General features: G+C 39.8%; 2 protein-coding genes across 2 annotated transcripts; one reads left to right on the forward strand and one right to left on the reverse strand.

Moving 5' to 3' along the window:
- Positions 1-259: 259 nt before the first annotated feature.
- LOC109428726 (uncharacterized) lies at positions 260-5,037 on the forward strand. The gene is made up of 2 exons (XM_019704552.3): positions 260-1,909; positions 2,053-5,037. The coding sequence occupies exons 1-2, from the start codon at positions 463-465 to the stop codon at positions 3,300-3,302; spliced, it is 2,697 nt and encodes an 898-aa protein (XP_019560097.3). The 5' UTR covers positions 260-462; the 3' UTR covers positions 3,303-5,037.
- A 4,698-nt stretch (positions 5,038-9,735) lies between these two features.
- LOC109424255 (uncharacterized) lies at positions 9,736-12,749 on the reverse strand. The gene is made up of 2 exons (XM_019699338.3): positions 11,180-12,749; positions 9,736-11,118 (listed from the first exon to the last, which is right to left on the reverse strand). Exons 1-2 carry the CDS (start codon positions 12,642-12,644, stop codon positions 9,857-9,859), a joined length of 2,727 nt encoding a protein of 908 aa, XP_019554883.3. The 5' UTR covers positions 12,645-12,749; the 3' UTR covers positions 9,736-9,856.
- Positions 12,750-14,617: the final 1,868 nt, after the last annotated feature.

Below are 14,617 nucleotides of genomic sequence, written 5' to 3' on the forward strand. Positions count from 1 at the left end.
TATTCGCCCACCACTGTAAGTGTTTGCTCTGACTTTATCAATACATGAAATTTTCACACAAGCGTACTTATTTTTACTGGTAGTCTTTTTTCATGAACTCTATACACCACCACGGCTACGTATTCGGAAGTCTTATAGGAATCACACTAGGCATACACTATCCCAAGCTTCGTTAATGCACGTGTATGACTCATTCCAATCAGTAAACACAGCCAATCGCTCGAGTTTATGACTGCACTTACCGATCAGAGTAAAGCAACGTTATGAAATGGGGATTTAGTAATCATGATAGATTTACAATCCAGAATTCGATCTTCCATTGGCAGCTAGCTGTTTCTTGTCACCTCAAACAGTCTTACTTAGCACGTCTTTGAATAGAGTTGCAGAAAGGGTTCCAGTTGGAAGTGTGCAGTGAATAAGAACCAATAAACAACGTGACCGAGCACCTGGAAAGCCTGTAAAATGGAAAACTTTGAATTTCCATTCTTGAATGATTACTTCCTGAACGAAGAATCACAACAACCCGAAGGTGAAGTTGCTGATAAAAATGAAGCGGTGGTAGGGCCACGGATAACGGCTGACTGTTATCGGCTAGGATCAACCGGTAATGCCCTTCATCAAGCCATACGAAAAGGCCGTGAAAAGGAAATTGAAGCACTACTAGACGTGTATCTAGCTGACTTGCAAAAGATTCGCAACTATCTGGTGCAAAAGTATCAATGGGATCCGAACGATAAGATTTGGATGAGGAAAGCTAATTTGATAGCAGTTGATGAAGAAAGCTGCAGAAAGTGCAAGGTACTGGAGAAGAGCTCAAGTGGATGCTCTGATTTACAGCGCGCAATTTTCATTGTCCTGAAGAGTCCCATCAACGGTGAAGATGTAGCTGTTTTGCACCCTTCTCGACATAATCGAATGGGTTTGTTCCGATTGGTTCGAGAGCTTCTGCCCAACGGATGTCTCTCGTGGGATTACCCGGGACATCAGACGGATCCCAATGGGAAAAACGAAACATTTGTAGAGACGGCAGCTTCGTGCGGAAGGCATAACTTGATTACGAGGCTCTTTGAGCTTGGAGCTGCACTTGGATTTCCGGGACATAATGCCCTGGTGGCCGCATGTACAACACAACGAGAGAACACGATACGTTGGTTGTTGACTAAACATTTTGATCATTTTGATTTCACGCAGAAGAACGATTCGCAAATGAACGGATTTCATATCCTTCTGCAAAGAAACAGAGCTGAACTTATGGATTTTGTTCTGCAGAAAATGATTAGCTATAGAACGAAGTACTTTAACGAAACGGAATCGGAAGCCTTCAACCGCGTATTTCACTGTGAAGAATATGAATATTCATCGACACTGTCACTGATGAGGAAGGGCCCTGCAAGTAACAAAATTGAAGAGTACATTGAGAAATACGGCCTAGATCTATCCTACCAGTGGAAAGGCGTAACCACACTGGAACACGTACTGCGTCGGAAGCTGGCATTGGATTTCTGCTGGGGAGCGATTCGACAAACCCCTAAACTGTTGGGGTTGATTGTGAGCGAAGGAACCACAATCGTACACGTGTGTATTGAATTAGGACATCTGGAATTCTTGAAGGAAATGTACCAAATCCACCCCGAAGCCAAACAGTATTTCGAAACAGATGGAAGTTTTGCTTGCCTGGAAGGAGTGCTTCACAGCAAATGTCACGATGCTGTTTCGTTTATCTTCGACAATCATATTGACTTCTTCTTGAAGCATATGGACAGAGTGAAAAGTCAAGTAATATCGAGCATTCAAAACTACCAGGACGTTTATGAAGCCAATTATTATCTACTGACCAAATATTTTCCTTCACTCAAGAACGATTTGGAGGAGAGAAGGACGAGCGAACCAGAGTTCCATACATGGCAAGGTAGGTGTTCACATCACTGTGAATAATTCAGGGTTGAGTGCTCCAAAACGCACCTCGGGAATTTCTATTATTCGTTTTCAAGCCTCATTACTCATGAAATCGATTACTCACAATGACTTACATTTAATTTTCGTCCCTTTCAGATTTCCAGGAGGCATTTCGGATGTACGACTTACAGTTCAAGGAGTCCGCAATCATAACCAATGACCCTACCCAACCGTTGAACACCATCAGAGGCTGTAAAGGCTTAACACTTCTTCACTATGCCGTAGATAAACACAACATAGAGCTGTTCCTCAACCTCCAGGAATCTGGTTGCGACATTGATGCAGTTGATGACGACGGAAACCATCCGATACACTTTGTACAAAGCATTGAAATGCTTGATTTAATTACCGATAAGCATCCCGATGGACAATCTCTGGTACACCGTACTAACGCCCAAGGTCAAACGATCCTGCACAGAATTTTCTCCTTCTCAATTGATTTCGAACCACTCAACAGCTTGATGGAAAAGATTATTTCCTATGGTGCAGACGTCAACTTACAAGACAACAATGGCGAATCTATTGCCTTCCTGATAAGCAACGATGATCAGCTAACAATCCTTGAAAAGTATAACCTCAACTTGGAATTAGTCAACCGAGCAGGTGAATCGGTCCTGGAAAGGCATCTGAAGTACCGAAACGTTTTTCTAGCACGGGACCTACTCCGCCATCTTCACACAAAGCCTTCGTTCAAAGACCATGCCCACAAATACCTTGAGCCATTCATGTTAAGCAATCGAGATTTTTTCAGCTGTGACTATCAACCCTTCCTGGAAGACCATCCCGACACAACCAAGCTCATTTTCGATTCGGTTTACCACCATTCTCGTGAGGAAGCATCGCGGCTGTTCTGCAAGGCCGCTGGAAGTGCTCACATCTTCATAACGGAGAAGTTTCTCGAGTTCGATTACGACTTGGACTACAACTATCAGGATCAGGATGGGTACACGCCTATTGTGGGCCTTCTCAGCTATATGGAAGAACCGAACCTACACCTGGTAGAACAAGTGCTGGCGAAAGGCGTTGATTTGGAGATCCGGAATAGCTGGGGTAGAACTGCGCTGTTGATGTTCGTCGATCGGTTTGGATCTGCGAAATGGTATGGACATGGTGTAGGCACTGCGGAATTGCTTCTTGATCATGGTGCGTCGATTAATAGTAGCGACAGTAACGACGGAAATACTGCCCTACATTATGCGTTTCAGAATCACGATTTGTGTATTGCGGAATTGTTGATTGAGCGAGGTGCTGATCTGAAGGCAAGGAACAAGGAAGGAAGAAAACCTCTGGATATGGTTTCAAAGCAGATTTATGAGTTGATCAAGTTTTTGGAATACGAAGGGTAGAATTGTTCAAAACATGTGATTTTTTTTTATTTAACAATAAATTAATGACCTAAGTATTTCCAAAGTATATGCTACTACTACCAAAATAAACACAAATGTTCTATATCCTCACCACTTAAACATGCCTTAGCAGTTTTTTTAAATCGAGAAAAAAATCATTACATATCTTGATAAATGATCATTTTTTTTTTAAATTTTGTGTATACAGTGATAGACATTCGTTTAGCAGAGGCCAAAAAATTTTCAAAAAAGTGTCAGGAAACTCATACAAAAGATTTTATGATAAAACTTTTTTATGTTAGTGATAGTACATCTAGTACTGTTTAAAAAAAAAATGTGATACATCATACTTACATATACACTGAAACAAAAACAAGGGTAAAAACCCTTCAAATGTCATTTTTTGCCTAGACATTCGTTTAGCCGAGGTAAATGAAAAATTGGTTTTCAATAGATTTTTTTTGCAATTTCGTGAGTATATTTCGAGGATATGCCCCAAGGCATTTAGTTTCTGACGTGTTAGCAAGATAGTTGACCTTAAAAGTTTATTTATTTGTGAAATTCAGAGAAATATTATAAAAAAATATCCCGATAAGGAGAAGCGATGATAAACAAATTTATTTAAGAAAAATGATTTCTGTAAACACTCAAACGTAAGCTAGATTAGCAGTTTTGAAAATATGACACAGAATTATTGTTAGAAATGTTCAAATTATTGCATAAAATGTCATGAGAAAAATAAGTATATTGGTTTTTGGTTGGTTAAACCGTAAAATGGGATTGATAGAAGTTAAAATAAATAGTTCTGCGTTGAAATAAAGGCGTGACCTAATGCCTGTGGAGTATACCTGTTTGATACTAGCATTACCAAATGAATTAGAAGACTGCTAAGTGAAAGAACTGCAAGAAGTGTCAGAATTTGTGTACCCTGTTTATTAGAAAGCAGATGCTCATACAAAAATGCAAGATATGGTCAAACAATTGGCTTATTTCATTCAATCTGAAGAAATATATTATAAATGAGTCTTAGTTTTGAACCACATTCATTTTAAACATGATTTATTTGAACAGAACGTCTAAATTATGATACAAGTAGTTCATGCTAGAAATTTGAATACTTTCGATGCCATTTCTCGAAAAGTGAACCGTCCAATGTATGTTATTTCATCCAGAGTACAGTCTAGAAGATATTGGGAGCTATTTGAAGACGTAATAGTAGTAAACGCTGTGATTTATGCAAGTCAAACCATCATATTTCATCAAAACAATACTTAAATACGTGATTTTCTGATGGTTTCCGTTATTTCTTTCTGTTAAAAACACTGTTTTTCGTAAATTTTCAACCTGCACTCGTCATGAAACTTTCATTAGATTCTTTTGAAACACTTCCGATAAAAATAACTACATCAAATCTCAATTTGGTAACATTTACAATATTATGACATATTTATATGAGATGCATGTAAAATTAATATGGCAACACTTCCGAAAACGATCAAATTCATGATATACAAGCCGATCTACAATGCAGGTCGCCATACAAAATGATTTTGTTGGATATTTTTCGAAATTTGTTAGTTTTTTATTATGGAATTCTAAAAATTGTACAATTCGGCTAAACGAATGTCTAGGCAAAAAATGACATTTGAATGGTTTCTACCCTCGTTTTTCTTTCAGTGTATATATAAGTGTGATGTATCACATTTTTATAAAACAGTACTAGATATACTATGACTGGCATAAAAAAGTTTTAACATAAAATCTTTTGTATGAGTTTCCTGACACTTTTTTGAAAATTTTTTGGCCTCGGCTAAACGAATGTCTATCACTGTATATCTAATGACATAGTTGAACGCTGAAACTAATTTCTTTTAATTTGTCTAAGGACGGTGTCAGGCCATTCGGCCGAAGGTCATTAGGCCGAATGGTCATCAGGCCCAATGGTCATTAGGCCGAATGGTCATTGGGTCTTCTTCTTGCCGTTACGTCCCCACTGAGACAAAGCCTGCTCCTCAGCTATGGTATGGGACCATAAAAACATGATTTTTTTTTCAACGTAAAAATACGCTATTCTACTGAAACCGGTAATTTTAGGACCCTAAAGGGCCGAAAATGTGCTTAGAATTGCGATATCTCTACTCGTTTTTGAGTTATTGAACAAAAGAGGGTAGGTTTCATTCGGGATCTAAAAAAATGGTCAAAAATGCTGATTTTTCGGTAGTTTTTTTTTGTCAATAACTCAGAAACGAGTAGAGATATCGCAAATCTAAGCACATTTTCGGCCCCTAAGGTCCTAAAATCACCGGTTTTAGTAGAATAGTGTATTTTTTTCGTCGAAAAAAATTTCAGGTTTTTTTTGGTCCCACACCATTTTTGACAACTTTAGCCCCCTTGAGGGATCATATATGGACTTCAAATTTTGACACGATCATTTCTTAGCTAAAACGATTATTTTCCACTAACGAACTTATAACATTTCCAATTTTTGCAAAATAAGGGACGGCTCAATGACCATTTTGCATGTTTGTATCGTGTGACAGGCACGAAGATACTTTATTGATGCTGAATCTACTGATATTTTACTCATGAATTTTTCCTTCTTTTAAATATAGGCTGTTCTTTCTAGTATCATTGCTAAAATAGTTTTTGGCGCTGAAACTGCTGATATTCAAAAAATGATGCATAACCACAATTAAATAAATAAACTATGAGGGATCTTGATTAGAACGTATCGAGTACAGCAATACAATTATATAACTATACAGTTTGATAGCCATCAAGAATGATGACAAAACCAATAACTCTTTAAAAAACACCTAATCAATCCACCTGCCTTCAAAAAACCCATTCCAACAAAACTCAAGTGACATATTGATGAATATCGCACTTTCATATGTTTAACAAACATCTATTTCATGGCACCTGAAATCTTTATCTGGCTTTTGATGTTTGAGCCTCAATCTCTTAAGAAAAAGCTGGTATCTTGAATTTTGAGCAGCCATCTTGCATTTTATACCGCCATCTTGGATGTTCTGGATGCCTTTTTTGGATTTCTTCCCCATACCAGACAAACCCATATTGTATGGTTTTAGAGCCTTATATTTCATAAAACAGCCGCCATCTTGAATTTTGGACGCCATCGTGGATACTGTTGTCGCCAATTTTGAACTTCGGACATGTTCCCCATTCCAAATACACCCATATTGCATCATCTTAGGGTCTAAAACTCCATTAAAAAGACGCCATCTTAAATATGGAGCCGCCATCTTGGATATTCTGGTCGTCATTTTTGGACTCCGGACATCTTCCCCATTGCCATTATACCCATTTTGCAAGCTTTTAGGGCCTAAAACTCCACTAAACAGCCACCATCTTGAATTTGGGGCCACCATCTGGAATATTAGGCAGCCATCTTGATTTTTGGTCCGACATCGTGGAATTTCTGGTCTCCAGTGTTGATTTCCGCATAAAATTCTCCAACTAAGCTAACGGTTACTTATTCGCCGCAGTTTGATGTGTCGCATGATAGAGCTTGGTTCAGTTTTTTATACGGCCAGTTCTACCAGTGGTGATCCAGATCATTGAAATGGCCATAATCGTTTCCCAACTAACATTTTTGTTGTATAAGAGTTTAAGAGAGCTTTTTGTTCTAAATCGCAGGCTCTTTAAGCTGTTATGCAGCTATGTTTGTTAGATGGGTTGTCAAGAACAATACCTGAAGAAAATCCCAGAGGAATTCTGGAAAATTGCTTAGGGAATTCTTAGATTAACCCCTACAGAAGTTTCTGGGAGAAATACCAAGGGGAATCTCTGGAAAAAATCCCAGTGAAATACACGGATTCTTGAAGGACTATGGAAAAATCCGCGGAGGAATCCATGGAGAAATCCTTCAATTTCCGAAGGAAATTCCAGAGAACACCCTGGAGGAATCTCTAACGGGATTCCTAAATGGAACACTGGAGAAATCATTGAAAAAATTGCCTGGAGGAATTCCAGGAGAAATCTCTAAAGAAATCTCTGGAGTAATCTCTGGAATAATCTCTGGAAGAATTCATGGAGAAATCATTGAAGGAATCCATGGAGTATCTCCGGACGAATCCCTCGACGAATCTTTGGAGGAATCCCTGGTGGGTTCACTGAAGGATTCCATGGATAAATCTGTTAAGTAATCCCTGGAAAAATATCTGGTAAAATCCCTCGACGAACCCCTTGAAGACTCCATGTAGAAACCTCCAGGGGTTCTCCCTAGAGTCCCGTGAGAAATCTTTGGATAATCTGTGGAGGAATCCCTAAAGGAATCTCTGAAGGAATTCTTTGTGGATTTTTTGAAAGAATCCATGGAAGCCCCCAGGAAAACCCCTAGATGAATCCCTAACGAAGAAATCTCTGAAACTGGATAAATAACTGGAAGAATCTCATATGGAGCTCCTGAACAAATCTGGAGGAAACTCTGAAAAAATCCTAGGAGAAATCCTTGAAGGAATACTCGGTGGAATCCTCGGAAGAATCCCTGCAGGTGTCCCTGAAATAGCCCCCGAAAATCCCTGGAGGAATTCCCAGATGAATCCCAAGAAATTCCCTTAGGAAATTTCTAAAGGAGTCCTAGGAGGAATACCAGGAGGAATCTCTAGAGAAAAAAACTGGGGGAATACATTGTGGAGTCCCTGGAGGAATCCCTGAAGGAATCCCCGAAGGAATACCTAGAGGAATCCCTGAAGGAATCCCCGGAGCAATACCTAGAGGAATTCCTAGATAAATCATTGAATGAATCACACTTCTAGCGTGCACGCACACCTTTTTCTTTTTTCGCACTCACTTTCGTAAGCTAACACGAGAAAGAGGAAATAAAATAGGGGGCAAGTGCTCGAAAAAGATATGCACGCTAGTGGTAGAAATTCCAGTACGAATCCTTAGAGAATCCTTAGAGAATCTTCGGAGAAACCTTCGGAAAAATTCCTGAGAGCATCCTGGGAAGAATCCCTGGAGGAATCCCAAACGATTCTACGGAGAAATCATTAGAAAATCACCGTGGGAACCTCTCAAGAAGTCCTTGGAAGAATCCTTGGAGAAATCGCTAGAGGCATTTCTGGAAAAATCCCCAACCGAACCATCGTTAAAATCCCTGGACGAATATCTGAAGAAATACATAAAGATTACCAGAAGAAAAAAAGGAGTCCCTGAAGGCATCCTAGGAAAAATTACGACACAAACATTTATATGGAGGAGTTCCTACAGCAATTCCTGGAAAATTTCCCTATTGCATTTCTGGAGGATAAAAAATCGCTGAAGCAGTCCTAAATGTGCTGAAGAATTAAGTATGTGGAAGACCCGCTGCGGATTTTTTGGAACCTTGAACCTTTTGAGGAATGCTTGGTAAAATCTTCAAAGGAGTTTATTAATATGTATTAATATGTATTGAATTTATTCCTCAAGAAGATGTTTCATGAGTTGACAAGCTCCATTGGAAATGTCTACGAAAAATATTGATTTTTTTAGGAATTCCAATAATATAACTTTCCAGTGTATCCTGAATTCATTTATTCAAAAAGCTCTTGAAGAAACCTCCAGAGGAATCTCTGGCGACGACCCTAAAGAAAACACTAAAGAAATATTTGAAAACTCGCCTGGAGGAATCCCTGGAGAAATCTCTGGAATACATTGGAAAAATTTGGGGAGAAATCACTGAAGGTTTCTATGCACTATCCGCATAGGAATCTCTGGAGGAATCCCTCGAGGAATCTTTGGAGGAATCCCTAGAGGATTCACTGGAAGATTCCCTGGAGGAATCTCTAGGGTAATCCCTCGAAGAATCTCGGGAAAAATCCCTGGAGGAACCTGGAGGAATCAATAAAGCAGTACCCCCGAAGAAACCTCCGGAGAAATCCCTGGAGCCACCTCCGGAAAAAAATCTCTTACTAGAGGGACCCCTGAATAAATCACTGGAGAAACCTCATGAGAAATCTCTGGAGGAATCCCTGTAAGCATCCCTTGAGGAATCCCTGGATGAACCAGTGCACTCATCCCTGAAGGAACCCTTGAGGAATGCATGTAGAAATCCCTGGAGGAATCTCCCAAGGAACCCCCTGATGAAGCTTTGGCGCGAGTTCCTGGAGAGAACTCTGAAGAAATCATTGAAAACTTCCCTAGAGAAAACCCTGGAGGAATCCCTGAAGGAATTTCTGGAGAGTTCTCTGGAGAATTCTCTGAAGATATCTCTCTGTGAATTCATGGAGAAATTAATGAAGGGATCCCTGGAGTATCCCCGTATGAATCTCTGGAAAAAATCCTCGAGGAATCTTTGGAGGAATCTCTGGAAGAATCTCTAGAGAAATCCCTGAAGGAACCCCTTGAGGAATCCATGGAAAAATCCCTGAAGTCAGCAGTCACCGTTCACGTTATGTAATATAAAATAATGTTTGCAATTTATGTGAAATTTTCGTGTGTCCCATAAAAAATGTAATTCATAAGCTTTTAAGCGATTGCAACAGTCATGTCAAGTCAACATTTAGCACCAGAAATAAATAAAACACATTCCGTAACAAATTAATAATACTTTACAACCTTAAATCACTTCGAGGCGAGGACCAAATCATGCCTAAAATCTCTTTATTCACGTAAGGTCCCACTTCCCAAGGCCTCTTCCCATCTTTGTCTTTCAGACTCACATCTGCTCCGTTTTCAATCAACAATTCCACCAGGTCCCATTCCCAACGTCGGAATGCCAAATGTAACGCCGTGTGACCATCATCATCCGCTGCGTTGATCTGCGCTCCGTGTTCCAGCAATAGCTGAACCGCTCTGATGCCTTCACCGGACCATCGAGCTGATCCAAAATACGACACCAGCTTTAGTAGAGGTGTTTTACCCCATTGGTTACGGATTTCCAGATCAACGCCCTTCTCCAAGAGCTGTCGAATGAGATCTCCAGGTCGTTCTTTATCGAAGTTGAGCAGCCCCATGATCGGAGTGTAGCCGTACTCATCCGTGTAGTTGTAGTCCAGATCGTAGTTGTACTCCAGAAATTTTTGGATGAAATAAATGCGAGATCTTTCACATGCGAAGGCGAACAAACGCGTGGCTTCTGCTCGTGAGTGTTTGTAGACGGCGTCAAAAATTAGTTTTATCTTGTCTGGATTGTCATCCAGAAGAGCACGGTAGTCATTGAAGGCGTAACGTTTGGTTTTCAGGAGGGGCTCTAAGTACTTGTGTGCGTCCTCTGCAAACGTAGGTTTTTCCCAACAAAGCGGAAGCAGTATTCGAGCAACCCAGGTGTTTTGATACCTTAGACTTCGAAAAAGCGCAGTTTCACCAGCATCGTTAACTACGTCCAAGTTGATGTTATGGTTCAAAAGCATTTGAAGGACTGGAGTGCTCCACGTCACGAAGACTGCTGATTCTCCACTATTTGTAAGGTGGTTTACATCTGCTCCGTATTCGATTACAGTTCCCATTAATTCTACCAAAGTAGAAGAATTCATGTAAAGATAGCAGACCTTGTGAAGTACAGAGCATCCGTCTGAGTTAACTCGATTAACAAGGGAACGACCGTCCGGGTGACAATCTATGATCAGGTTCAGCATATCGACACTTCGTACGAAGTGAATTGGATGATTACCTTGCTTATCTAATACATTTAAGTCACATCCAACTTGTAAGAGTTCTTTGAATAGTTTGAGGTCGTCGATTTCTACAGCAAAGTGTAAGATAGTTTCTCCCGAGGGACCACGAATACTGCTTAATAGGTGTTGAAACTTCGATACGTTCTTTCTGTTTATTTTTATACTCTCGGTGATTTCTTTGAATTCGCGCTCCAGATCTGAAATAGTAAAAAAACGAGATAAGATAAGATGTTTGAGAATTCGTATGTAATAGCATACCTTTGCTGATTTGAAGTTCGTGAGCTTTCTCGATGGCATCTTCAATTTGTTCTTTGAATTCGGGGAAATGTTCTGAAAGCAAAGCTCCATTCCATTCCCAGAACGTCTCAATGTTGTTTCTGTTCAGTATAATGCCTTCTAAACGTTCCCTATTGTTCAAGAAATAGTCCTTATGATGTTCCAATATGAATCGCACTCTATCGTGACGGTGATTGTCTAAAGCCTCGCGGAGCACTGTGAAGCCATACTCAAACTCGAAGTATTGCTTCACTTCAGGGTGCAGCAAATACATGTCCCGGAGCAGGTCCAGTTCTTCACTCCGAATGCATTCCTGTAGAACTGTTGGTCCATATCCATCGAGGTTCTTTAACCCCAGCAGCTCTGGATTCTTTCGAATTTCTTTCTTGCAGTATTCTAACGCTAGTTTTTTCCGCACTAGATGTGCTAGTATGGTAACACTTTCCCTCTGGTACGAAAGATCCAACTCAAAATTGGAGATGTACTCCTCGAACTTCTGATAAATCTTTCCAGGTCTCAAGTACGTCAGAATCGTAAGAGAAGCACAATCGTCGTTCTCGTATCGAAAGATACTGTTGAATGCCTGCGATTTACTCTCTTCGTAATATTTTTGTCGATACTGGATCATCTTCTCCAAAACGTAATCAAGAATGCTCACATCATTTTTTTGAGCTAGGATGATAAAAGCGTTGACATAGTGTTTCCGTTGAGTGAAATCGAAATCATCAAAATGATTCTCCAATAAGTATTGAATTGTATCTTTCCGAAGCGATGAACAGGCAGGCAACAAAGGGTTATGCTGAGGCGGGCAAAGCTGTGCTCCCATGGAAAGCAATCGTTTTATAGTGTAGTTATTTCCATTGCCAGCTGCTGCTTCAACAAAGGTCTCCCATCTTCCGTGCTCCTCGGTGCAATAGTCCAAAGACAGGTAACCATTTGGGAACAACTTCCAAATGATTCGAAACTGCTCCAAGGGGTCATAACATTCAGGATGCAGCACTGCTACTTCTTCGCTATCCACAGGAGTCTGAAGAAGTACAAATATCGAGCGTTCTAAATCAAAACCACCAACTGCCACACGATTGCGTTCAAAATCCTTCACACTTTTGCATTGATCTCGGTCAACCGCAACTAAGTTAATCTTCCTCAACCATATTCGATCATCTGGATCCCACTGATATTTCAACACCAAATAGTCGCGGATTTTGTCGAAATCCAGCTGATATACATTCAACAGGGCATCAATTCGCTGCTGTTTACCACTACGAATCGCACGATGCAACTCGGTACCCTCCTTCACTGGGCGGTAAATATTTGTTTCTAAACGTGCTTGCTTATCCAACGCTTCGGTTTCATCTTCAAACACGTCAATCTGTAAAGGATGTAACTCTCCTTCGGGACAGTCGTCAAACAGTCCAAAACCCGATGAAGCTTCCTCTTGCTCCATGGTCGATGATTTGATTGCACTAACTGTAATACTGAACTGAACAGTGAATGTGATTTACATTTATATTTAGTGCTTACATTAGGTACACCAACTATAGCACGCTCCTGTATTTCACAATGTTATTATTTGGTTCTTCAATCGCGTTTCAGACGACGGTACATCCCAAGTACACACATACTATCACGCTTCCACCTACTGCAAGAATGTTTAGCGTAATTTCCGATAGGGGGATTCAGTCGATACCTCTGAAACTAATTCAAATCGGTATTGGTTGAAGATTCCAATTTGAAATCATACGCTTCTTGCAATAATCATAAGACAAGTCTTGAAATAGCGTAGAAACAGGTTGGTATATTTGGACTTCTTTTGGAAATCTTCAAATCATGTTCATCCCAGTTTCATGCGCAAAATATTAAATGTCATAGGGTGATCGTTCAATTTTAAGGCTCAAATGAGAATCGAATATTGCCCAGAACTGAAAAAGCACTTTTCTACAGAAAGACGAAAAAGGGAACAAAATCAGCGTGTCCCTGATTGTCATAATTGACTAAATAATAGGCCTGTCCACCTTTTCAAAAATGTTCTCTGATTCTTAAGTCCATCTTTGATGCCAACTTAAAAGGAGTAACTGGTCAGAATTTCAGCTAAATCCATTGAAATTAAGAGGTGCATCAAATCAATTTTGTGTTTTTCGACTATTTTTGAACTTCAAAAAATCATAACTACTCTAAACATTGTCAAAACTTAATTGTTTCGGCAGAAAGCTATACTTGTTTGCTACAACTTCTCCGAACAACTGTGCCAATAAAATTGAAGGCAAAATGTGTAATTATCACATTTGTAATCAGAAAAACCTTAAAAAGTTGATTTTTTGATAGATTTTGTTCTGGAACACCCTAATATACGTAATAAGTTGGATTTTTCAAAACGGCATCATATTCTCCAATGTTTTTTGGTTATTTGCTTCTTTGAGCAAAAATTACTAAAATTCGTGAAAGCCAAATGTGGCCTGAAAACTAGCTTTTCGGGTGCAATCACGCTTTGGCGCGCAAAAAGTGGCATCGCGTCAGCACTGATAGCTAACACCTGTCATCACGCTTGTTTGTTATCACCCGTGGTAGGGGGTAGCCAAGGCAAACTACAAGGAAGCACCACAGCGTGCGAGAGCGAGAGAGAAGATCACTCGTTTATGTGCAAGTAATGAATGTATTAGTAATACATATTATTATCATGATATATTTCTAGTGTAACAGCATAATACGTAATGACGTAACCTTGCGCACTTTAAATTTTAAAGCAAGCAAAGGCATAAGAAACCAAAATGGCGCAAAATGATTACATTTATTATACATTGTTTCTGTCGCTGTAGGGCTCATCTCGATCCACCCACGCATCTGGGGGCCGTTATCAGAAAGAGCGAAGATACACACTTAGAAAAAAATACGGATTACGGTAAAATTTTACCGTAATCTCAACAGCTGAACGTACTGTGAATCTCAGGAAAATGCATCTGTAAAAATTACCGGAACGTTCGGTACTTTTTACAAATTTACCGTGAAAATCGCAGAACGTTCGGTATGTTTGTTTACGAATATCACTGAACGTACGGTAAATTTTACAAATGATCCGTAAATATTACCGACTGTACGGGAGTTTTTCAAAATTTTACGGCGATTTTATGAGAGCACAAAAACATCTATTTTCTTAAAAATTTCGATCATGGGATTGAATACACGGCCTTCTGATCAGGAACCACACTTGCTGCCACTGTACAAGAGAGTCTTGCTTGGAGATGATGCGCAAATTCTAATAGAACTGAAGCTCAAAGCTGCCGGCGTGTCTGTCAAACGCATTTTACAGTAGTACGGTAAAATACTCCAATCACCGGTTTGTTCGGTAAAATATTCACAGATCTCCTGTAAATTTGTCTGATTTCACCGGTTCTTCGGTGATTTCTTAGAATTCACCGATTT

The sequence above is a fragment of the Aedes albopictus genome, unplaced genomic scaffold (assembly GCF_035046485.1).
Source record: "Aedes albopictus strain Foshan unplaced genomic scaffold, AalbF5 HiC_scaffold_169, whole genome shotgun sequence".
Taxonomy (NCBI): domain Eukaryota; kingdom Metazoa; phylum Arthropoda; class Insecta; order Diptera; family Culicidae; genus Aedes; species Aedes albopictus.

Bases quoted from the DNA above. Each gene is read 5' to 3' on its own strand.
- LOC109428726 (XM_019704552.3), top strand. From the start codon at position 463: ATGGAAAACTTTGAATTTCCATTCTTGAATGATTACTTCCTGAACGAA. The intron at 1,910-2,052 runs GTAGGTGTTCAC...CGTCCCTTTCAG, and splicing joins AGAGTTCCATACATGGCAAG to ATTTCCAGGAGGCATTTCGG.
- LOC109424255 (XM_019699338.3), bottom strand. From the start codon at position 12,644: ATGGAGCAAGAGGAAGCTTCATCGGGTTTTGGACTGTTTGACGACTGT. The intron at 11,119-11,179 runs GTATGCTATTAC...TTACTATTTCAG, and splicing joins CGAACTTCAAATCAGCAAAG to ATCTGGAGCGCGAATTCAAA.